The 27,154-nt window shown below is 46.5% G+C and overlaps 2 protein-coding genes across 2 annotated transcripts in view; one reads left to right on the forward strand and one right to left on the reverse strand.

The window, feature by feature from the left end:
- The window catches only part of DGKZ (diacylglycerol kinase zeta), a 115,659-nt gene that overhangs the window by 14,242 nt on the left and 74,263 nt on the right, over positions 1-27,154 (forward strand). The gene's annotated exons all lie outside the window — the stretch shown is intronic.
- On the reverse strand, positions 220-9,014 carry LOC141174476 (uncharacterized). The gene is made up of 2 exons (XM_073659409.1): positions 8,427-9,014; positions 220-853 (listed from the first exon to the last, which is right to left on the reverse strand). Exons 1-2 carry the CDS (start codon positions 9,012-9,014, stop codon positions 830-832), a joined length of 612 nt encoding a protein of 203 aa, XP_073515510.1. The 3' UTR covers positions 220-829.

Below are 27,154 nucleotides of genomic sequence, written 5' to 3' on the forward strand. Positions count from 1 at the left end.
TTCCACCCTCAATGGACACAACAGGATAAACTTGTGGGTGGCCACAGGTTCCACTGATGATCACGTTAACCACTTGAAGTTTTTTTTGTTTTGTTTTTTAAAAACTTTTTATAATTGTAAAAAAATAATAAAGTAAAACTCGCCTTACCGCTCCCATGCCTGAACTTCCTGCTTCATCTGGACTGAGGCACCTCTGCAGCCAATCACTGGCCGCAGTGGTGACCAACACAAAGCAGAAAATGCTGGTATCTTCCAGGGAGAGGTTATTGGTTCTATTGCTATTAATTTTACACTTCTTAATGATTCATATTTACTGGCACTAGACGGAGGGCAAAGATGACATGGAGCAATAGTTTTTTTTTTCTTATAATGTGCAGGTATTTTTAACGTCCACAATTGAAAATATTTCTTATTTGGCCTTTTCCTTTCAGTTCTTTTTTGATCTTGTTTTGGTTGTTATCTTGTCCCTCTAGAATGGTTCACACGGTCCATCCTTCCTCCATAGGGAGGATGAGTTCTGTTCTGTGGCTTCTGCTGGATACTAATCTTTTGGCAGCTTTTACACAATCTCGGACTTTGTGTTTTCCCCACCAGTTCTGCGATCTGTTATTTTGCTCCTTCCTCTCGGGGGGACGCTGAGCGCTTGGCTGGTGGTGGGCTTCTCTTTGGCAAGATTTTCCTTCCTTATCGGACCAGTGGCTCGGTTTGTATGGCCCAGGTTGCCAGGCAGTAACGTTTGTCTCCAGACGTCTTCAGGTTCTGGTTTCCTGTGGCGTTTGCTGTTACTCCTATTTCCTGTTTGTATTTTGGCCATAGTTTTATTATAAGTTTACAGGGTCCCATGTCGGTCGTTCTAACAAAGGAAACAAAGAGATTTTAATATTCAATTTTTTATTCCAAGTCTTTAATGTCAAGTAGTTTCTTGCTGCTTCCTTAATGGTTTCCTTCTCTGGTTCCAGTTATAATTAAGAATACTTCCTCTTCGACTGCTTTCTACATTTTATAGGTAGAACCTAGCAGAGTCCTGAAAAATGTGGTAAAGGAGCTGACGTCATCTGCCCTGTAATAACTCTAATCTTTTAACATATTACGGTGTAACACTTCACAGCTGAACTCATTACTCTTTCAGATATATCACACTGTACATACATTAAATTACTGATCCTGTGTTACATTCTGTAATATACTCCAGAGCTGCACTCACTATTCTGCTGGTGCAGTCACTGTGTACATACATTAAATTACTGATCCTGTGTTACATTCTGTAATATACTCCAGAGCTGCACTCACTATTCTGCTGGTGCAGTCACTGTGTACATACATTACATTACTGATCCTGAGTTACATCCTGTATTATACTCCAGAGCTGCACTCACTATTCTGCTGGTGCAGTCACTGTGTACATACATTACATTACTTATCCTGAGTTACCTCCTGTATTATACCCCAGAGCTGCACTCACTATTCTGCTGGTGCAGTTACTGTGTACGTACATTACATTACTGATCCTGGGTTACATCCTGTATTATCCTCCAGAGCTGCACTCACTATTCTGCTGGTGCAGTCACTGTGTACATACATTACTGATCCTGAGTTACATCCTGTATTATACTCCAGAGCTGCACTCACTATTCTGCTGGTGCAGTCACTGTGTACATACATTACATTACTGATCCTGAGTTACCTCCTGTATTATACCCCAGAGCTGCACTCACTATTCTGCTGGTGCAGTTACTGTGTACGTACATTACATTACTGATCCTGGGTTACATCCTGTATTATCCTCCAGAGCTGCACTCACTATTCTGCTGGTGCAGTCACTGTGTACATACATTACTGATCCTGAGTTACATCCTGTATTATACTCCAGAGCTGCACTCACTATTCTGCTGGTGCAGTCACTGTGTACATATATTACATTACTGATCCTGGGTTACATCCTGTATTATCCTCCAGAGCTGCACTCACTATTCTGCTGTTCCAGCCGCTCCCTCTCTCCTCACACACATATTATACATATATACTCAATAATAACTATCTACACCATGACATCTGGTCCGGTTACCAAACAAATAATAACAATATAATAAACAATAACCGACAAATTATATACAAACTAATATATACATTCTTTTTTTCTTTTTTTTTTTTAAATAAAATAAATACGAACTATACAAATATATACAAGACAAAACAAAACCCCCCACACTCGAGCCCACCAGTCCCTCCCCGGCACTGACCTGAGAGCTGGTCCTGCGTCTCATGCCTCAGTCCATGTCCAACGTCCATAGGACAGATCAGGCAGTGCCAGTTTTTCACCCAAATAACCAGTGTCCCACAAGATGAACCCACCTCCCCCCTTTTCCCTCCACCCAACCTAACACCTACACCCAAACCCATATATACAATATATACAGAAACAAACAATACAATAACCACAACTGACAAAGACCAAGTTCGGCGCCTGCAGCCCTACATCACTGTCTACTGATCAATAAAACAAAAATCTATGGTGTCAGCAGCAGCCCACCACCAGGAGAGGAGATGACCAGACTAGGGCACACTAAAAGAAAAGCCCCTCCAGAGGAGAGCGGCCCTCCGTGTACCCAGTCTCTCATACTCCAGAGAACGCACCTTCACCAGGTCACCGAGTATGGTCCTAAACACATCGTCCACTGGGAGGATTTTCCGCTGCGTCGATACTAAGCACCGTGCGTTCCACGTGTGATACCTAACCACTGCGCTAACTAGAAATAAGGTGCAGCGGTCCCGACCACCCAGGTCCCCCAATGCTCCATAGGCCCATTCCGCATAAGAGAGACCGGCCAGCCGGGGCCAGCCAATGGAGGCGCCCACCCTGTTGTACACCTCTGTGTTAAAGGGACAATGAAGCAGGAAGTGGTCCATGCTTTCAAGCATGGTACCACAATGCTCCCGAGGACAGTTCCTGTCCTCAGAGCTCCTACACTTCAGATTGTCCCTCACACACAGTTTCCCATGGAAGCAGCACCAAGCCAAGTCCCAAACCTTCGAGGGGATCCTGATAGAATTCAAAAGATGCAGACCCACCCCAAGATCCCGACTTGGGCAATCTCTGAGCGCCAGAGGCGTCTGAAAATGGGTCAACAGAACCCTTTTGTCAATGAGCTTCCTTGACAGAGTCCTGACCTCCCACATTCCCAGACCCCACCGGCGAATTACCTTCAGAACCACGGTAGCGTAAGCCGGGAGATGTCCATGCGGTGTGCGGAGATCCTTCACTTGCCCTCCTGTCTCCCATTCCTGGAAGAAAGGCTGAAACCATCCCTTACAGGAGAATACCCACGGAGGAGCCCTCTCTTTCCAGAGGTTTGCAATATTGATCTTAATGAAGGTATTCACAAGGAATACCACAGGGTTGACCATACCCAACCCTCCTAGTCTCCTCGTACGGTAAGTAACCTCCCTCTTGACCAGGTTCAGTCTATTCCCCCATAACAGTTGAAAGAACAAACTGTAGACCCGAGTCCAGAGATGCTCTGGCAAGATGCACACACTGCCCAGATAGATCAGCAAAGGGAGCAGGTAAGTTTTGATCAGGTTTACCCTTTCCCTTAGGGTCAAGGACCAACCCTTCCATTGGTTCACCTTCTGAGTGGCGATCTCTAGCCTGCTGTCCCAATTTTGTTTGGGGTAATCCCCCTGGCCAAATTCGATGCCAAGAACTTTTGCAGAGACTTTGGGTTCTGGAAGGGTGTCCGGGAGATCAAAAACAGGATCTCCTCCTCCCAGCCAGAGACTCTCACACTTATCCCGGTTGATCTTAGACCCGGATGCCTCCGAGTAGCGATTTACCTCTGACATCAGCCATTCTGTCTCCCCATCAGAGGAAACAAAAACGGTGACGTCATCGGCATACGCCACCACTCTCAGAGTGGCTTCCGGTGCTGCTCGGTCCATCCCGATCCCAGCCAACGGTCCACGCTCCACCCTCCTAAGAAGTTGGTCAATCGCAAACACGTTCAGTAGCGGGCTCAAGGGACAACCCTGGAGAACACCACACCCAACCTCAAAAAAGCTGCCAATCCAACCATTCACAAGCGGGAAACTCTCTGCCCCAGCGTACAAGGTCTTAAGCCAATCAACAAACCCCCCCGGCAGGCCATACCTCAGAAGGACAGACCAGAGGTACTCATGATTAACCTGATCAAACGCTTTTGCCTGGTCCAATGACAGCATGTACCCCTTCCAGTGGCCAGCCCTACCCTGCTCCACCGCCTCTCGGACACAGAGTACAGCACTAATTGTACTGCGGCCCGGAACAGAGCAATGCTGGGCCCCCGAAAGGAGCTGGGGTGCAAGTTTCACCAGCCGATTAAACAGCACCTTTGCCAAAACCTTCCTGTCTGCATTGAGAAGCGCTATGGGATGCCAATTCTCAATGCAAGATGGGTCCTTACCCTTTGACAAGATGATCAGGGCAGACCTCCTCATTGACTTTGGCAGAGTGCCCGAGGAAAGACACTCATTGAATACCTCAGTCAAGAGGGGAACCTAGGCGTCCTTAAAGGTCTTATAGAATTCAGATGTTAAGCCATCCGGACCTGGAGATTTCTTTAGGGCAAGCCCTTCAATCGCCAACTTAACTTCCTCTTCCCTGATCATCTCTGTCAAAACGCCAAGAAAGGGGTCTACCCCTTGTTCGGGGACGGCTTCAGCCAGAAAAGCCGACATCTCATCCCAATCCAGATCCCTCTTCCCCAAGAGGTGCGAGTAGAGGGATCTGACGACCTCCAAGATCCCTGATCTGGATCTTTTCAGGGACCCCGCAGTGTCAACCAGTCCTTTAATAACTTTACTATTCACTGACATCTTGCTGTTTCTGTAAGGGTCGGGCGAGCGGTACTTCCCGTAATCCCTCTCAAAAACCAAAGATGCGTGTCTATCATACTGACACCTCATTAGCAAAGATTTCACTCTGGAGATCTTCTCGCGGCTACCTCCAGTTGAGACAAGATGCTCGAGTTTCCTCCTCAGGCCCTGATACAGGCGATACCTGTCCAGGCTCCTGAGGCTCGAGAGCTGGCGGAAGAATCTCGCCACCCTTTTCTTAAACATCTCCCACCACTCTGACTTACTACTACAAAGATCCAGTAAGGGTACCTGGCTCTGAAGAAAATCCTCAAAGGACTGTCTTATCTCCGCTTCTTCCAAGAGAGAAGAATTGAGCCTCCAAAAGCCTCTTCCCATCCGGGGGGGTCTCTGTAACATTCAGGGAAAACAAAATCATACAGTGATCGGAGAACTCCACCTCAACAACAGATACTGCTGAAGAGACGGCTTCCTCCTTTAAATAAAACCTGTCTATCCTGGACCTACAGTTACCTCTATGATAGGTGAACCCCTCGTGGCCTGGGGTGTGCCGGATGTGGACATCCACCAGGCGAGCCTCACTAGCTATACTATTAAGGGCGACGCTATCATAAGTCAGCTTGTCTCTGGAACCTCCTCTATCCCGGGGCCTCGTGACAGTGTTGAAGTCCCCTCCAAAGACGACCTGCCGACTCGTAAAAAGGTAGGGCTTGATCCTCGTAAAGAGACACTTCCGGTCCCACTTAGATTGGGGACCATAAATGTTAATGAGCCGAAGCTCCTGTCCCTTCATGAGGACATCTAATATCAGGCACCTCCCCATTTCTAACTCAATAACCCGTCGGCATTCTACCGGTGCGGTAAAAGGGACCGCCACTCCGCTATACGGCTCAGCCGCAAGAGACCAATAGGAAGGCCCGATCTCCACTCCCTCTTAGCTATAAACACCTCTGCCATATTTGGCAGCCTGGTCTCTTGCAAAAAGAAAGTGTCAGCTTCAACCCGGCTGAGAAAATCAAAGGCCGCAAATCTAGCCATATTTGACTTAATGCTGGCGACATTAATGGACGCCAGCGTCAACGGAGTGGGTACCGCCATCATTGGTGATTGAGTTAGATGGCTTTCTTCTTCCCACTCCCCTTATCCTCTGCCTCAGAGGATGAATCCTTCCCCCTCTTTAATGACACAGAGGTGTCCATTCCCACATTTTTCCTTCTTTTTTCGTCCTAGTCTCCGGACTCTGGGCCAGTCCCTCCCCCCAAGGACCTTGCATCCCCAGGAGAAGGAGACTCGGCGCCCCCTGTAAGCTCCGCTGAAGCCGGAACCTCACCCTCAGCCTCCTCCTCAGAGGAAGAGATGTTATCAAGGGCTTGGAACCGGTTAGAAAGACCAACCAGAGGGGAGTCGGTTTTACCTTCCTTAGGTACCTTGGTCAGAGCGGGAGAAGATGTTTTATCTCCCTTCTTTCTCTTCTTTTTGGTGCCGAGCTTACGCTTGTGCTCTAGCCACCGCTTATTATCCTCATCCATACTTTCATAATGGGAGGATTCTGAGGCAGAGGCGGTTTCCTCCCTGTGGATCCTCCTGACCTCCTCATCCAACTCATCATCCCTCGGGGCCTCAGCAGCAAGACTGGCATCCAGGACAGGGGCTGCCCCGGTAGTCTGGGGCTCGCCCCGCTCCCTCTCCTGTCTGCGCTTGTCTAGACGCCTCAGCTGGGCAGGCGTCTTTTTATTGCTTTTCTTCCCTGGCCCCTCAGCTCCCCCACCCCTGCTAGTCCCCTCCCTAGCAGAATCGGCCTCACGGCTTACTCCCACCGGGGTCTCGACTGCATTAGCGAAGGAGCGAGGACAACGGCTGAATGGGTGACCTAACTCACCACACAGGTGGCACCTAATCTCCACACAAGAGGCAGCAAGATGACCGACACCCCCACACAACGCGCATTTCTGCACGGTGCAGTTTGCACTGAAGTGTGTGGGGTCGCCGCACCTGTGCCAGAGCTTCGGTTGCCCCTGGTAGAAGACCAGGATACGATCCCTACCCAGGAAGGCAGACGATGGAATGTGGGCAACCGTACCACCTGAACGCTTAAGTTTTACCATAAACGTCCAGGCCCCTGACCAGATACCAAACTCGTCGCGGTTTTTCTTTGGCATCTCCTTTACTTCTCCATACCGACCAAGCCACGTCATGATGTCATAGCAAGAAAGCGACTCGTTACGAGTCATCACGGTCACTTTCTTGATCTGGTTTTGGCGAGACACTGCCTGAACGGCAAAGTCTCGCCAGCCGGGCTCATTTTTTGCCAATTCATAATTCGCCCAGAAGAGCTCAAGCCCCTCCGGCTGAACAAAGCTGACATCAAACTCAGGCGTGGAATAGGGATGTATCAAGGCGTAGATGTCAATCGCCTTGAAGCCCATCCTCAGCAGGAGCTCCACAACTTTAGACCTTGGCGGACATGCATCACTGCCCCTCCACCGAAGACGGGCCACATTCCTACGCACACTGCCTGGCCCGGCTGTTGGGAGGGACCACACTGTATCCCCCCCCCCTTTTGCTCTCGGAAGGCCCCGAGGCCATGCCTCTCTATCCAGAAGGATAGATCAACCTCTCGACCCTCTACCATTAGTGATCTCTCCCCCTTCTTTAGAGCCTCCAGAAGGCGCCGTTGCAACATGCCGTCTCCAAAGCCCGGAAACGAGGAGGATGCCCTATTTGCCCCGGAGGTGACACTGGCATAACTCTGGACAGGTGTTGCCACCCCCGGGGGGGCAACCGGACCAGTGACCACATCAGCCCCAACAGTATCACCATTACCCACCTCCATCCACCCTCCACCAAACCAGCAACCACACCACTAGACAATGAATTAGCCTCATTCACCCCCACCACCACATTCATTCCTGCTGGACCAGTAACAATGGTGGATGACCTTTTGACCTCCGCATCAGGCACAAGGGGCTCAGTCACCTCCATAGAACTGGAGGCGACCTCACCCCCGGTCTTATGTGTGCCCTCCACATCATCGGTCGGTAATTTCCGTTGTTTGGCATTTGGTATAATGTGCCGCTGATCTCTAGCTGCAGTTAGGCGCCGCTGATCTTTAGCATCAGGATCTTCCGGACCAGCGTCGTCAACACAAAATAGCACTTTCGTGGGAGGACCGGAACGCTCAGCCCCAACTGCCCCCTCACACTGCCGCCGCTTCTCAACTAAGTGATCAGCGGCAACAGCATTCAGAGGCGCCGAGGCTACCGGAGCTGCCCCCGACACCGGGCTGCTCCCCCCTCCCACTGAGGAGCGCACCACAGCATCGTGGCCTGATGGAACGTCCGCCGCCGGGCCGCCCTCACTGTCCAGCCTCTCGGCTGATGCACCTCCTGCTACGTCCCCACTACTAAAAGCAGAGACGGAGCTCTGCGCCTCACTACCGCGCTCTGTAATCTCCCCGCGCCTTTGCACCGGATCCACAGCAGAACCCGGGCTGGGCTGGGCAACGGGGCTTATACAGCGAGCTGAGCCTGCCGCCGACTCAGGGGGTACAGGGAGGGGGCATATACGTATCTTACCGCTTCCTGCAGCTTTGGCTTGGTCTTCTTTGCCTTTTTGTGGCCCCCAGGTGCCTCTTCTGGTAGATCGTCACCAAGATGGAAGTTTTGGAGGCACACTGGGGACTCCAGGAGCTTAATCTCCGCCATTAGCGCCCCTCCCTGAACGCTGCTGTCACTGTCCTCCCCAGAGCCGGCAGAACTGCGACCGGGTGTCACTGTCGCCTGTCCTGCAGGGAGCTCGCTGCACGTGGCCTGCGGGTGACTTTGCAGGCTGCCAGGTGGGGCTTCCTGCTGGTCATCATCACTCTCATCATCCACCTGGCTCTCAGGCTGCAGCCCCATCTGCCTTTGCTCTCTGGTATCAGCCATTTCTCTAAAGTGGTCTTCATTTATAAGTTTTTCTTTGAAAGGACCACTCTGCTCCCTGATGTCAGCTTTCCTTATTTCCAGCAGGTGAATCTCGCTGGTCAGTCTTTTTACCTCGGCTTGGAGCATGGCCTTCCTTGGTTTGGAGGCCCCTGCAGCTTTTGCGCTTGTGCAGCGCAGCTCCTCCCGGAGCCTCCTGATGAGCTTACTGGCATCTTCATACTGATGGAGGTGGATCATGACCCGGGAGGCATAGGTGGACACAGACTCCCGGGGTCCCTGCAGCGCCCACCCCCCCTCAGGGAGGTCGGCCTCACCTCCGTGAGCACTCAGCTTTCCTCCGGAAGGAGCGCCAACATGCACGCCGCTGTCAGGCTTTTCCTCCATGCTGGAAGCCTTGCGGCTTCTAGGGGTCTCCACAATCCCAGGGGGAGTAGGAGCCACATTGCTGCGACTCCTGGTGGAGCGTCTCACCCCCGAGTCCTCCGATGTGCAGGCCGGTTGCTGGTTTCTTCTGCCCCCCGCCGGCCTGGTTCGGGAAGCAGAAGCCTGGGGCTTGGCTCCCTCACTCATCCCAGAAACCCGCTCCCTCCCTGGGAAAGAGAGAGAGAGCAGGTCCCCAGGTGGAGAGGTGTTGGTTTCTCAGAGATCAGGAGCTCACAGCAGGATCTGCAGCCACCACACCTGTAATCACCACACTGACTAGCAGCTGATCAGAGCTGCACCCAGTATGCTGCTGGTGCAGTCACTGCGTACATACATTACATTACTGATCCTGAGTTACATCCTGTATTATACTCCAGAGCTGCACTCACTATTCTGCTGGTGGAGTCACTGTGTACATACATTACATTACTGATCCTGAGTTACATCCTGTATTATACTCCAGAGCTGCACTCACTATTCTGCTGGTGCAGTCACTGTGTACATACATTACATTACTGATCCTGAGTTACATCCTGTATTATACCCCAGAGCTGCACTCACTATTCTGCTGGTGCAGTCACTGTGTACATACATTACATTACTGATCCTGAGTTATATCCTGTATTATACCCCAGAGCTGCACTCACTATTCTGCTGGTGCAGTCACTGTGTACATACATTACATTACTGATCCTGAGTTACATCCTGTATTATACTCCATAGCTGCACTCACTATTCTGCTGGTACAGTAACTGTGTACATACATTACATTACTGATCCTGAGTTATATCCTGTATTATACTCCAGAGCTGCACTCACTATTCTGCTGGTGCAGTCACTGTGTACATACATTACATTACTGATCCTGAGTTCCATCCTGTATTATACCCCAGAGCTGCACTCACTATTCTGCTGGTGCAGTCACTGTGTACATACATTACTGATCCTGAGTTATATCCTGTATTATACTCCAGAGCTGCACTCACTATTCTGCTGGTGCAGTCACTGTGTACATACATTACATTACTGATCCTGAGTTCCATCCTGTATTATACCCCAGAGCTGCACTCAATATTCTGCTGGTGCAGTCACTGTGTACATACATTACTGATCCTGAGTTACCTTCTGTATTATACTCCAGAGCTGCACTCACTATTCTGCTGGTGCAGTCACTGTGTACATATATTACATTACTGATCCTGCGTTACCTCCTGTATTATACTCCAGAGCTGCACTCACTATTCTGCTGGTGCAGTCACTGTGTACATACATTACATTACTGATCCTGAGTTACATCCTGTATTATACTCCAGAGCTGCACTCACTATTCTGCTGGTGCAGTCACTGTGTATATACATTACATTACTGATCCTGAGTTACATCCTGTATTATACTCCAGAGCTGCCTCACTATTCTGCTGGTGCAGTCACTGTGTACATACATTACATTACTGATCCTGTACTGATCCTGAGTTACATCCTGTATTATACTCCAGAGCTGCACTCACTATTCTGCTGGTGCAGTCACTGTGTACATACATTACATTACTGATCTTGAGTTACCTCCTGTATTATACCCTAGAGCTGCACTCACTATTCTGCTGGTGCAGTCACTGTGTACATATATTACATTACTGATCCGGAGTTACCTCCTGTATTATACTCCAGAGCTTCACTCACTATTCTGCTGGTGCAGTCACTGTGTACATATATTACATTACTGATCCTGTACTGATCCTGAGTTACATCCTGTATTATACTCCAGAGCTGCACTCACTATTCTGCTGGTGCAGTCACTGTGTACATATATTACATTACTGATCCTGCGTTACCTCCTGTATTATACTCCAGAGCTGCACTCACTATTCTGCTGGTGCAGTCTCTGTGTACAATACATTACATTACTGATCCTGAGTTACATCCTGTATTATACTCCAGAGCTGCACTCACTATTCTGCTGGTGCAGTCACTGTGTACATTACATTACATTACTGATCCTGAGTTACATCCTGCAGTATACTCCAGAGCTGCACTCACTATTCTGCTGGTGCAGTCACTGTGTACAATACATTACATTACTGATCCTGAGTTACATCCTGTATTATACTCCAGAGCTGCACTCACTATTCTGCTGGTGCAGTCACTGTGTACATACATTACATTACTGATCCTGTACTGATCCTGAGTTACGTCCTGTATTATACTCCAGAGCTGCACTCACTATTCTGCTGGTGCAGTCATTGTGTACATACATTATATTACTGATCCTGAGTTACATCCTGTATTATACTCCAGAGCTGCACTCAGTATTCTGCTGGTGTAGCCACTGTGTACATACATTACATTACTGATCCTGAGTTCCATCCTGTATTATACCCCAGAGCTGCACTCACTATTCTGCTGGTGCAGTCACTGTGTACATACATTACTGATCCTGAGTTACCCTCTGTATTATACTCCAGAGCTGCACTCACTATTCTGCTGGTGCAGTCACTGTGTACATACATTACATTACTGATCCTGAGTTACATCCTGTATTATACTCCAGAGCTGCACTCACTATTCTGCTGGTGCAGTCACTGTGTACATACATTACATTACTGATCCTGAGTTCCATCCTGTATTATACCCCAGAGCTGCACTCAATATTCTGCTGGTGCAGTCACTGTGTACATACATTACTGATCCTGAGTTACCTTCTGTATTATACTCCAGAGCTGCACTCACTCTTCTGCTGGTGCAGTCACTGTGTACATATATTACATTACTGATCCTGCGTTACCTCCTGTATTATACTCCAGAGCTGCACTCACTATTCTGCTGGTGCAGTCACTGTGTACATACATTACTTTACTGATCCTGAGTTACATCCTGTATTATACTCCAGAGCTGCACTCACTATTCTGCTGGTGCAGTCACTGTGTACATACATTACTGATCCTGAGTTACCCTCTGTATTATACTCCAGAGCTGCACTCACTATTCTGCTGGTGCAGTCACTGTGTACATACATTACATTACTGATCCTGCGTTACCTCCTGTATTATACTCCAGAGCGACACTCACTATTCTGCTGGTGCAGTCACTGTGTACATACATTACATTACTGATCCTGAGTTGCATCCTGTATTATACTCCAGAGCTGCACTCACTATTCTGCTGGTGTAGTCACTGTGTACATACATTACATTACTGATCCTGAGTTACATCCTGTATTATACTCCAGAGCTGCACTCACTATTCTGCTGGTGCAGTCACTGTGTACATACATTACATTACTGATCCTGTACTGATCCTGAGTTACATCCTGTATTATACTCCAGAGCTGCACTCACTAATTCTGCTGGTGCAGTCACTGTGTACATACATTACATTACTGATCTTGAGTTACCTCCTGTATTATACCCTAGAGCTGCACTCACTATTCTGCTGGTGCAGTCACTGTGTACATACATTACATTACTGATCTTGAGTTACCTCCTGTATTATACCCTAGAGCTGCACTCACTATTCTGCTGGTGCAGTCACTGTGTACATACATTACATTACTGATCCTGAGTTACATCCTGTATTATACTCCAGAGCTGCACTCACTATTCTGCTGGTGCAGCCACTGTGTACATACATTACATTACTGATCCTGAGTTCCATCCTGTATTGTACCCCAGAGCTGCACTCACTATTCTGCTGGTGCAGTCACTGTGTACATATATTACATTACTGATCCTGCGTTACCTCCTGTATTATACTCCAGAGCTTCACTCACTATTCTGCTGGTGCAGTCACTGTGTACATACATTACATTACTGATCCTGAGTTCCATCCTGTATTATACCCCAGAGCTGCACTCAATATTCTGCTGGTGCAGTCACTGTGTACATACATTACTGATCCTGAGTTACCCTCTGTATTATACTCCAGAGCTGCACTCACTATTCTGCTGGTGCAGTCACTGTGTACATACATTACATTACTGATCCTGAGTTACATCCTGTATTATACTCCAGAGCTGCACTCACTATTCTGCTGGTGTAGTCACTGTGTACATACATTACATTACTGATCCTGTACTGATCCTGAGTTACATCCTGTATTATACTCCAGAGCTGCACTCACTATTCTGCTGGTGCAGTCACTGTGTACATATATTACATTACTGATCCTGCGTTACCTCCTGTATTATACTCCAGAGCTGCACTCACTATTCTGCTGGTGCAGTCTCTGTGTACAATACATTACATTACTGATCCTGAGTTACATCCTGTATTATACTCCAGAGCTGCACTCACTATTCTGCTGGTGCAGTCACTGTGTACATACATTACATTACTGATCCTGTACTGATCCTGAGTTACATCCTGTATTATACTCCAGAGCTGCACTCACTATTCTGCTGGTGCAGTCACTGTGTACATACATTACATTACTGATCCTGAGTTGCATCCTGTATTATACTCCAGAGCTGCACTCACTATTCTGCTGGTGCAGTCACTGTGTACATACATTACATTCCTGATCCTGAGTTACATCCTGTATTATACTCCAGAGCTGCACTCACTATTCTGCTGGTGTAGTCACTGTGTACATACATTACATTACTGATCATGAGTTACATCCCGTATTATACCCCAGAGCTGCACTCACTATTCTGCTGGTGCAGTTACTGTGTACATACATTACAATCCTGATCCTGAGTTACATCCTGTATTATACTCCAGAGCTGCACTCACTATTCTGCTGGTGCAGTCACTGTGTACATACATTACATTACTGATCCTGAGTTGCATCCTGTATTATACTCCAGAGCTGCACTCACTATTCTGCTGGTGCAGTTACTGTGTACATACATTACATTCCTGATCCTGAGTTACATCCTGTATTATACTCCAGAGCTGCACTCACTATTCTGCTGGTGTAGTCACTGTGTACATACATTACATTACTGATCCTGAGTTACATCCTGTATTATACTCCAGAGCTGCACTCACTATTCTGCTGGTGCAGTTACTGTGTACATACATTACAATCCTGATCCTGAGTTACATCCTGTATTATACTCCAGAGCTGCACTCACTATTCTGCTGGTGTAGTCACTGTGTACATACATTACATTACTGATCCTGAGTTACATCCCGTATTATACCCCAGAGCTGCACTCACTATTCTGCTGGTGAAGTTACTGTGTACATACATTACATTCCTGATCCTGAGTTACCTCCTGTATTATACTCCAGAGCTGCACTCACTATTCTGCTGGTGCAGTCACTGTGTACATACATTACATTACTGATCCTGAGTTACATCCTGTATTATACTCCAGAGCTGCACTCACTATTCTGCTGGTGCAGTCACTGTGTACATACATTAGATTACTGATCCTGAGTTACATCCTGTATTATACTCCAGAGCTGCACTCACTATTCTGCTGGTGTAGTTACTGTGTACATACATTAGATTACTGATCCTGAGTTACATCCTGTATTATACCCCAGAGCTGCACTCGCTATTCTGCTGGTGCAGTCACTGTGTACATACATTACATTACTGATCCTGAGTTACATCCTGTATTATACTCCAGAGCTGCACTCACTATTCTGCTGGTGCAGTCACTGTGTACATACATTACTGATCCTGAGTTACATCCTGTATTATACTCCAAAGCTGCACTCACTATTCTGCTGGTACAGTCACTGTGTACATACATTACATTACTGATCCTGAGTTACATCCTGTATTATACTCCAGAGCTGCACTCACTATTCTGCTGGTGGAGTCACTGTGTACACACATTACATTACTGATCCTGAGTTACATCCTGTGTTATACTCCAGAGCTGCACTCACTATTCTGCTGGTGTAGTCACTGTGTACATACATTACATTACTGATCATGAGTTACATCCCGTATTATATCCCAGAGCTGCACTCACTATTCTGCTGGTGCAGTCACTGTGTCCATACATTAGATTACTGATCCTGAGTTACATCCTGTATTATACCCCAGAGCTGCACTCACTATTCTGCTGGTGTAGTTACTGTGTACATACATTAGATTACTGATCCTGAGTTACATCCTGTATTATACCCCAGAGCTGCACTCACTATTCTGCTGGTGCAGTCACTGTGTACATACATTACATTACTGATCCTGAGTTACATCCTGTATTATACTCCAGAGCTGCACTCACTATTCTGCTGGTGTAGTCACTGTGTACATACATTACATTACTGATCCTGAGTTACATCCTGTATTATACTCCAGAGCTGCACTCACTATTCTGCTGGTGCAGTCACTGTGTACATACATTACATTTCTGATCCTGAGTTACATCCTGTATTATACTCCAGAGCTGCACTCACTATTCTGCTGGTGGAGTCGCTGTGTACACACATTACATTACTGATCCTGAGTTACATCCTGTATTATACTCCAGAGCTGCACTCACTATTCTGCTGGTGCAGTCACTGTGTACATACATTACATTACTGATCCTGAGTTACATCCTGTATTATACTCCAGAACTGCACTCACTATTCTGCTGGTGCAGTCACTGTGTACATACATTACATTACTGATCCTGAGTTACATCCTGTATTATACTCCAGAGCTGCACTCACTATTCTGCTGGTGCAGTCACTGTGTACATACATTACATTACTGATCCTGAGTTACATCCTGTGTTATACTCCAGAGCTGCACTCACTATTCTGCTGGTGTAGTCACTGTGTACATACATTACATTACTGATCCTGAGTTACATCCTGTGTTATACTCCAGAGCTGCACTCACTATTCTGCTGGTGCAGTCACTGTGTACATACATTACATTACTGATCCTGAGTTACATCCTGTGTTATACTCCAGAGCTGCACTCACTATTCTGCTGGTGCAGTCACTGTGTACATACATTACATTACTGATCCTGAGTTACATCCTGTGTTATACTCCAGAGCTGCACTCACTTTTCTGCTGGTGTAGTCACTGTGTACATACATTACATTTCTGATCCTGAGTTACATCCTGTATTATACTCCAGAGCTGCACTCACTATTCTGCTGGTGCAGTCACTGTGTACATACATTACATTACTGATCCTGAGTTACATCCTGTATTATACTCCAGAGCTGCACTCACTATTCTGCTGGTGCAGTCACTGTGTACATACATTACATTACTGATCCTGAGTTACATCCTGTGTTATACTCCAGAGCTGCACTCACTATTCTGCTGGTGTAGTCACTGTGTACATACATTACATTACTGATCCTGAGTTACATCCTGTATTATACTCCAGAGCTGCACTCACTATTCTGCTGGTGCAGTCACTGTGTACATACATTACATTACTGATCTTGAGTAGTGTTGAGCATTCCGATACTTTTACAATATCGAATACCGGAATCGGAAATTCCCATAATGCCTGCGCTCTGCAGTGTCTGTGAAGGATGACAAGTTGGATGGCAGCGCTCAGCTGCGATCCAGCCTGTCATCAGAATGCCATCCCAGCGGGGGAGAATTCTCCTGATTGTTTAAAAGCCGGCGCGCGGTAAAAAGCCGCCGGCTTTTAAACAATCACACAGCCCCATACTGGTTCCCCACAGCCTCCCACCCCGATCCTCCGCTCCCCTCGCCACCTCCCATCCCGATCGTAAGTTAGGACCGGGCGGGGAGCGCAGCACCAAGGAGCGGGGAGCGAAGGACCCGGGCGGGGAAGCCGGCAGTGAAAAGAAATCACCGCCGGCTTTCCCGTTCTGTGCTGCGCTTTCCCGCCGGTTCTTTCAAATGAACAGCTGAGGTATTAGGTGATGCCGATCAGCTGTTCATTTGAAGTAGCCGCGGTGCCCTCAGAGGGTTCATGTGAGTTCATGCTTGACTGCATTGTATGAACTCACATGAACTTTCCTACGGCCGCACAGGTCAGCCTCACCTCCCAGACCCGTCATGATTGGTGTGTGCGGGTGTCTGTGCGATGTCTGCGTGTGTGTGAGGGGTGTCTGTGCGATGTTTGTGGGTGTGTGCGGGTGTGCGCGGTGTCTGTGCGTGCAGGCAGACATAGGCCGATGTGACACTACTACTCCCATCTGTCCCCCGTCCACTCCTGCCAGCAGGATCAGCTCGATGGGAGCAGTAGTTCCCATCAGCCTGATCCTGCTATTTAAATTGCCCTACTGTGTCCCCAATAAATTTTAAATACATGTCATTGGTGGCCAGTGGTTACCTACAATAAATTAGCTGTCAGTGACATACATGAGGTGAGGTCATGTCCAATGAACTCAGCTCACCTCATGCACGTCACTGACAGCGTGGGAAAATTATCATGCTGAAGCGCTGAGTGCAGGAGAATTTTCCCACGCTGTCAGTGACGTGCATGAGGTGAGCTGAGATCATTGGACATGACCTCGGCTCATCTTTATGCCGTCACAGCCAGACACTGAGGAGCGCAAGCATGCCTGCGCTTCTCAGTGTCTGCGGGATGACAGGCTGGATGGCAGCGTTCTGCAGGTCCAGCCAGTCATCTCGATGTAGCAGAGCTGGTGCCGTCGTGGGAACCATGGAAAGGTAAGGATGAGGTTGCTTTATTATTTTTCTTTTATTGCAGGAGATCGTTGGCTTCAGCTGGAATGGGTGTGATGGTAAGTATGGTTTAATTTAGAACAATAAAGAATTGTGTGTTTATTTCAATTAAAGGACTTTATTCTGGGTGTTGTGTTTTTTTTTTAACTTTGACTATGGGGTTAGTAATGGGGGTGTCTTATAGACGCCTCTCCATTACTAACCTGGGCTTGATGTCAGCTGGCATTATAAGCTGACATCAACCCCAGCCCTATTACCCCACTGCCACCGCTACAGGGCAGCGTGGAAGAGCGAGGCTAAGTGCCAGAATTGGAGCATCCTATGGATGCGCCATTTCTGGGGCGGCTGACGGCTGGTGTTTCTAGCCTGGGAGGGGGCCAATATTCATGGCACCCTTCCTGGGCTATTAATATCAGCCCCCAGCTGTCTGCCTAGCCTTTGCTAGCTATTAAATTAGGGGGGGACCCCATGTTATTTTTTTGGGGGGGGTCCCCCATTTTAATAGCTAGTAAAGGCTATGTATTCAGCTGGGGGCTGATATTAGTAGCCTGGGAAGCTCCGTGGGTATTACCCCCTTCCCAGGCTTCAAACATCTGCCCCAGCCGTCTGCTTAACCTCCGCTAGAGCCTAAAATTCCGGGGAACCCCACGCCAATTTTTTTTTAAATAAATCCTTTATTTTAACACTAAATGACAATTACAGTAAGCAACACTGTTACTGTACTTCATATATATGTGACTGACATGTTTCTATCTATCTAATCTATGTGTGATGCTCTATTCTTTCTGTTGTAAATTGTCGGGTACCGGTGAATGCCGCTGATGAATTGCCGGCTTTTCATGTCATTCTACATTATTCTTAGTTGTTTTACTTCATGTAGAATTAACCTACAAGGAAAGAAAGGGTTTATTTTCATTCCGATATTTGTGTCCCATTGACTTGCATTGGTTTCCGGTATCGGAATCGGCGATATCCGATACTTTTTGGGTATCGGCCCGATCCAATCCGATACGATATTTCCTGATATCGGAAGGTATCGCTCAACACTAATCTTGAGTTACCTCCTGTATTATACCCTAGAGCTGCACTCACTATTCTGCTGGTGCAGTCACTGTGTACATACATTACATTACTGATCCTGAGTTACATCCTGTGTTATACTCCAGAGCTGCACTCACTATTCTGCTGGTGTAGTCACTGTGTACATACATTACATTACTGATCCTGAGTTACATCCTGTATTATACTCCAGAGCTGCACTCACTATTCTGCTGGTGCAGTCACTGTGTACATACATTAGATTACTGATCCTGAGTTACATCCTGTATTATACTCCAGAGCTGCACTCACTATTCTGCTGGTGCAGTCACTGTGTACATACATTACTGATCCTGAGTTACATCCTGTATTATACTCTAGAGCTGCACTCACTATTCTGCTGGTGCAGTCACTGTGTACATACATTACATTACTGATCCAGAGTTACCTCCTGTATTATACTCCAGAGCTGCACTCACTATTCTGCTGGTGGAGTCACTGTGTACACACATTACATTACTGATCCTGAGTTACATCCTGTGTTATACTCCAGAGCTGCACTCACTATTCTGCTGGTGTAGTCACTGTGTACATACATTATATTACTGATCCTGAGTTACATCCTGTATTATACTCCAGAGCTGCACTCACTATTCTGCTGGTGCAGTCACTGTGTACATACATTACATTACTGATCCTGAGTTACATCCTGTATTATACTCCAGAGCTGTACTCACTATTCTGCTGTGCAGTCACTGTGTACATACATTACATTACTGATCCAGAGTTACCTCCTGTATTATACTCCAGAGCTGCACTCACTATTCTGCTGGTGCAGTCACTGTGTACATACATTACTGATCCTGAGTTACATCCTGTATTATACCCCAGAGCTGCACTCACTATTCTGCTGGTGCAGTCACTGTGTACATACATTACATTACTGATCCTGAGTTACATCCTGTATTATACTCCAGAGCTGCACTCACTATTCTGCTGGTACAGTCACTGTGTACATACATTACATTACTGATCCTGAGTTACATCCTGTATTATACTCCAGAGCTGCACTCACTATTCTGCTGGTGCAGTCACTGTGTACATACATTACATTACTGATCCTGCGTTACCTCCTGTATTATACTCCAGAGCTGCACTCACTATTCTGCTGGTGCAGTCACTGTGTACATACATTACATTACTGATCCTGAGTTGCATCCTGTATTATACTCCAGAGCTGCACTCACTATTCTGCTGGTGCAGTCACTGTGTACATACATTACATTACTGATCCAGAGTTACATCCTGTATTATACCCCAGAGCTGCACTCACTATTCTGCTGGTGCAGCCACTGTGTACATACATTATATTACTGATCCTGAGTTACATCCTGTATTATACTCCAGAGCTGCACTCACTATTCTGCTGGTGCAGTCACTGTGTACATACATTACATTACTGATCCTGAGTTACATCCTGTATTATACTCCAGAGCTGTACTCACTATTCTGCTGTGCAGTCACTGTGTACATACATTAGATTACTGATCCTGAGTTACATCCTGTATTATACTTCAGAGCTGTACTCACTATTCTGCTGTGCAGTCACTGTGTACATACATTACATTACTGATCCAGAGTTACCTCCTGTATTATACTCCAGAGCTGCACTCACTATTCTGCTGGTGTAGTCACTGTGTACATACATTACATTACTGATCCTGAGTTACATCCTGTATTATACTCCAGAGCTGCACTCACTATTCTGCTGGTGTAGTTACTGTGTACATACATTACATTACTGATCCTGAGTTACATCCTGTATTATACCCCAGAGCTGCACTCACTATTCTGCTGGTGCAGTCACTGTGTACATACATTACATTACTGATCCTGAGTTACATCCTGTATTATACTCCAGAGCTGCACTCACTATTCTGCTGGTGCAGTCACTGTGTACATACATTAGATTACTGATCCTGAGTTACATCCTGTATTATACTCCAGAGCTGCACTCACTATTCTGCTGGTGCAGTCACTGTGTCCATACATTACATTGCTGATCCTGAGTTACATCCTGTATTATACTCCAGAGCTGCACTCACTATTCTGCTGGTGCAGTCACTGTGTACATACATTACATTGCTGATCCTGAGTTACATCCTGTATTATACTCCAGAGCTGCACTCACTATTCTGCTGGTGTAGTCACTGTGTACATACATTAGATTACTGATCCTGAGTTACATCCTGTATTATACTCCAGAGCTGCACTCACTATTCTGCTGGTGCAGTTACTGTGTACATACATTACATTACTGATCCTGAGTTACATCCTGTGTTATACTCCAGAGCTGCACTCACTATTCTGCTGGTGTAGTCACTGTGTCCATACATTACATTACTGATCCCGAGTTACATCCTGTATTATACTCCAGAGCTGCACTCACTATTCTGCTGGTGCAGTCACTGTGTACATACATTACTGATCCTGAGTTACATCCTGTATTATACTCCAGAGCTGCACTCACTATTCTGCTGGTACAGTCACTGTGTACATACATTACATTCCTGATCCTGAGTTACATCCTGTATTATACTCCAGAGCTGCACTCACTATTCTGCTGGTGTAGTCACTGTGTACATACATTAGATTACTGATCCTGAGTTACATCCTGTATTATACTTCAGAGCTGTACTCACTATTCTGCTGTGCAGTCACTGTGTACATACATTACATTACTGATCCAGAGTTACCTCCTGTATTATACTCCAGAGCTGCACTCACTATTCTGCTGGTGTAGTCACTGTGTACATACATTAGATTACTGATCCTGAGTTACATCCTGTATTATACTCCAGAGCTGCACTCACTATTCTGCTGGTGTAGTCACTGTGTACATACATTACTGATCCTGAGTTACATCCTGTATTATACTCCAGAGCTGCACTCACTATTCTGCTGGTACAGTCACTGTGTACATACATTACATTACTGATCCTGAGTTACATCCTGTATTATACTCCAGAGCTGCACTCACTATTCTGCTGGTGCAGTCACTGTGTACATACATTACATTACTGATCCTGAGTTACATCCTGTATTATACTCCAGAGCTGCACTCACTATTCTGCTGGTGCAGTGACTGTACATACATTACATTACTGATCCTGAGTTACCTCCTGTATTATACTCCAGAGCTGCACTCACTATTCTGCTGGTGCAGTCACTGTGTACATACATTACATTACTGATCCTGAGTTACATCCTGTATTATACCCCAGAGCTGCACTCACTATTCTGCTGGTGCAGTCACTGTGTACATACATTACTGATCCTGTGTTACCTCCTGTATTATACTCCAGAGCTGCACTCACTATTCTGCTGGTGCAGTCCCTGTGTACATACATTACATTACTGATCCTGAGTTACATCCTGTATTATACCCCAGAGCTGCACTCACTATTCTGCTGGTGCAGTCACTGTGTACATACATTACATTACTGATCCTGAGTTACCTCCTGTACTATCCTCCAGAGCTGCACTCACTATTCTGCTGGTGCAGTCACTGTGTACATACATTACATTACTGATCCTGAGTTACATCCTGTATTATACTCCAGAGCTGCACTCACTATTCTGCTGGTGCAGTCACTGTGTACATACATTACATTACTGATCCTGAGTTACATCCTGTATTATACTCCAGAGCTGCACTCACTATTCTGCTGGTGCAGTGACTGTACATACATTACATTACTGATCCTGAGTTACCTCCTGTATTATACTCCAGAGCTGCACTCACTATTCTGCTGGTGCAGTCACTGTGTACATACATTACATTACTGATCCTGAGTTACATCCTGTATTATACCCCAGAGCTGCACTCACTATTCTGCTGGTGCAGTCACTGTGTACATACATTACATTACTGATCCTGAGTTACATCCTGTATTATACTCCAGAGCTGCAGTCACTATTCTGCTGGTGCAGTCACTGTGTACATACATTACATTACTGATCCTGAGTTACATCCTGTATTATACCCCAGAGCTGCACTCACTATTCTGCTGGTGCAGTCACTGTGTACATACATTACATTACTGATCCTGAGTTACATCCTGTATTATACTCCAGAGCTGCACTCACTATTCTGCTGGTGCAGTCACTGTGTACATACATTACATTACTGATCTTGAGTAGTGTTGAGCATTCCGATACTTTTACAATATCGAATACCGGAATCGGAAATTCCCATAATGCTTGCGCTCTGCAGTGTCTGTGAAGGATGACAAGTTGGATGGCAGCGCTCAGCTGCGATCCAGCCTGTCATCAGAATGCCATCCCAGCGGGGGAGAATTCTCCTGATTGTTTAAAAGCCGGCGCGCGGTAAAAAGCCGCCGGCTTTTAAACAATCACACAGCCCCATACTGGTTCCCCACAGCCTCCCACCCCGATCCTCCGCTCCCCTCGCCACCTCCCATCCCGATCGTAAGTTAGGACCGGGCGGGGAGCGCAGCACCAAGGAGCGGGGAGCGAAGGACCCGGGCGGGGAAGCCGGCAGTGAAAAGAAATCACCGCCGGCTTTCCCGTTCTGTGCTGCGCTTTCCCGCCGGTTCTTTCAAATGAACAGCTGAGGTATTAGGTGATGCCGATCAGCTGTTCATTTGAAGTAGCCGCGGTGCCCTCAGAGGGTTCATGTGAGTTCATGCTTGACTGCATTGTATGAACTCACATGAACTTTCCTACGGCCGCACAGGTCAGCCTCACCTCCCAGACCCGTCATGATTGGTGTGTGCGGGTGTCTGTGCGATGTCTGCGTGTGTGTGAGGGGTGTCTGTGCGATGTTTGTGGGTGTGTGCGGGTGTGCGCGGTGTCTGTGCGTGCAGGCAGACATAGGCCGATGTGACACTACTACTCCCATCTGTCCCCCGTCCACTCCTGCCAGCAGGATCAGCTCGATGGGAGCAGTAGTTCCCATCAGCCTGATCCTGCTATTTAAATTGCCCTACTGTGTCCCCAATAAATTTTAAATACATGTCATTGGTGGCCAGTGGTTACCTACAATAAATTAGCTGTCAGTGACATACATGAGGTGAGGTCATGTCCAATGAACTCAGCTCACCTCATGCACGTCACTGACAGCGTGGGAAAATTATCATGCTGAAGCGCTGAGTGCAGGAGAATTTTCCCACGCTGTCAGTGACGTGCATGAGGTGAGCTGAGATCATTGGACATGACCTCGGCTCATCTTTATGCCGTCACAGCCAGACACTGAGGAGCGCAAGCATGCCTGCGCTTCTCAGTGTCTGCGGGATGACAGGCTGGATGGCAGCGTTCTGCAGGTCCAGCCAGTCATCTCGATGTAGCAGAGCTGGTGCCGTCGTGGGAACCATGGAAAGGTAAGGATGAGGTTGCTTTATTATTTTTCTTTTATTGCAGGAGATCGTTGGCTTCAGCTGGAATGGGTGTGATGGTAAGTATGGTTTAATTTAGAACAATAAAGAATTGTGTGTTTATTTCAATTAAAGGACTTTATTCTGGGTGTTGTGTTTTTTTTTTAACTTTGACTATGGGGTTAGTAATGGGGGTGTCTTATAGACGCCTCTCCATTACTAACCTGGGCTTGATGTCAGCTGGCATTATAAGCTGACATCAACCCCAGCCCTATTACCCCACTGCCACCGCTACAGGGCAGCGTGGAAGAGCGAGGCTAAGTGCCAGAATTGGAGCATCCTATGGATGCGCCATTTCTGGGGCGGCTGACGGCTGGTGTTTCTAGCCTGGGAGGGGGCCAATATTCATGGCACCCTTCCTGGGCTATTAATATCAGCCCCCAGCTGTCTGCCTAGCCTTTGCTAGCTATTAAATTAGGGGGGGACCCCATGTTATTTTTTTGGGGGGGTCCCCCATTTTAATAGCTAGTAAAGGCTATGTATTCAGCTGGGGGCTGATATTAGTAGCCTGGGAAGCTCCGTGGGTATTACCCCCTTCCCAGGCTTCAAACATCTGCCCCAGCCGTCTGCTTAACCTCCGCTAGAGCCTAAAATTCCGGGGAACCCCACGCCAATTTTTTTTTAAATAAATCCTTTATTTTAACACTAAATGACAATTACAGTAAGCAACACTGTTACTGTACTTCATATATATGTGACTGACATGTTTCTATCTATCTAATCTATGTGTGATGCTCTATTCTTTCTGTTGTAAATTGTCGGGTACCGGTGAATGCCGCTGATGAATTGCCGGCTTTTCATGTCATTCTACATTATTCTTAGTTGTTTTACTTCATGTAGAATTAACCTACAAGGAAAGAAAGGGTTTATTTTCATTCCGATATTTGTGTCCCATTGACTTGCATTGGTTTCCGGTATCGGAATCGGCGATATCCGATACTTTTTGGGTATCGGCCCGATCCAATCCGATACGATATTTCCTGATATCGGAAGGTATCGCTCAACACTAATCTTGAGTTACCTCCTGTATTATACCCTAGAGCTGCACTCACTATTCTGCTGGTGCAGTCACTGTGTACATACATTACATTACTGATCCTGAGTTACATCCTGTGTTATACTCCAGAGCTGCACTCACTATTCTGCTGGTGTAGTCACTGTGTACATACATTACATTACTGATCCTGAGTTACATCCTGTATTATACTCCAGAGCTGCACTCACTATTCTGCTGGTGCAGTCACTGTGTACATACATTAGATTACTGATCCTGAGTTACATCCTGTATTATACTCCAGAGCTGCACTCACTATTCTGCTGGTGCAGTCACTGTGTACATACATTACTGATCCTGAGTTACATCCTGTATTATACTCTAGAGCTGCACTCACTATTCTGCTGGTGCAGTCACTGTGTACATACATTACATTACTGATCCAGAGTTACCTCCTGTATTATACTCCAGAGCTGCACTCACTATTCTGCTGGTGGAGTCACTGTGTACACACATTACATTACTGATCCTGAGTTACATCCTGTGTTATACTCCAGAGCTGCACTCACTATTCTGCTGGTGCAGTCACTGTGTACATACATTACATTACTGATCCAGAGTTACCTCCTGTATTATACTCCAGAGCTGCACTCACTATTCTGCTGGTGGAGTCACTGTGTACACACATTACATTACTGATCCTGAGTTACATCCTGTGTTATACTCCAGAGCTGCACTCACTATTCTGCTGGTGTAGTCACTGTGTACATACATTATATTACTGATCCTGAGTTACATCCTGTATTATACTCCAGAGCTGCACTCACTATTCTGCTGGTGCAGTCACTGTGTACATACATTACATTACTGATCCTGAGTTACATCCTGTATTATACTCCAGAGCTGTACTCACTATTCTGCTGTGCAGTCACTGTGTACATACATTACATTACTGATCCAGAGTTACCTCCTGTATTATACTCCAGAGCTGCACTCACTATTCTGCTGGTGCAGTCACTGTGTACATACATTACTGATCCTGAGTTACATCCTGTATTATACCCCAGAGCTGCACTCACTATTCTGCTGGTGCAGTCACTGTGTACATACATTACATTACTGATCCTGAGTTACATCCTGTATTATACTCCAGAGCTGCACTCACTATTCTGCTGGTACAGTCACTGTGTACATACATTACATTACTGATCCTGAGTTACATCCTGTATTATACTCCAGAGCTGCACTCACTATTCTGCTGGTGCAGTCACTGTGTACATACATTACATTACTGATCCTGCGTTACCTCCTGTATTATACTCCAGAGCTGCACTCACTATTCTGCTGGTGCAGTCACTGTGTACATACATTACATTACTGATCCTGAGTTGCATCCTGTATTATACTCCAGAGCTGCACTCACTATTCTGCTGGTGCAGTCACTGTGTACATACATTACATTACTGATCCAGAGTTACATCCTGTATTATACCCCAGAGCTGCACTCACTATTCTGCTGGTGCAGCCACTGTGTACATACATTATATTACTGATCCTGAGTTACATCCTGTATTATACTCCAGAGCTGCACTCACTATTCTGCTGGTGCAGTCACTGTGTACATACATTACATTACTGATCCTGAGTTACATCCTGTATTATACTCCAGAGCTGTACTCACTATTCTGCTGTGCAGTCACTGTGTACATACATTAGATTACTGATCCTGAGTTACATCCTGTATTATACTTCAGAGCTGTACTCACTATTCTGCTGTGCAGTCACTGTGTACATACATTACATTACTGATCCAGAGTTACCTCCTGTATTATACTCCAGAGCTGCACTCACTATTCTGCTGGTGTAGTCACTGTGTACATACATTACATTACTG

This window comes from Phyllobates terribilis, unplaced genomic scaffold (genome assembly GCF_046119375.1).
Source record: "Phyllobates terribilis strain yellow unplaced genomic scaffold, ASM4611937v1 Scaffold_13__5_contigs__length_258822181, whole genome shotgun sequence".
Taxonomy (NCBI): Eukaryota; Metazoa; Chordata; class Amphibia; order Anura; family Dendrobatidae; genus Phyllobates; species Phyllobates terribilis.

What these genes read in the sequence shown, in the direction of transcription:
- LOC141174476 (XM_073659409.1), bottom strand. Translation starts at nt 9,014, where the DNA reads ATGATCCACCTCCATCAGTATGAAGATGCCAGTAAGCTCATCAGGAGG. An exon ending in AGCCAAAGCTGCAGGAAGCG is followed by an intron (nt 854 to 8,426) that starts GTAAGATACGTA and finishes TTCCTTTGTTAG; the next exon opens with AACGACCGACATGGGACCCT.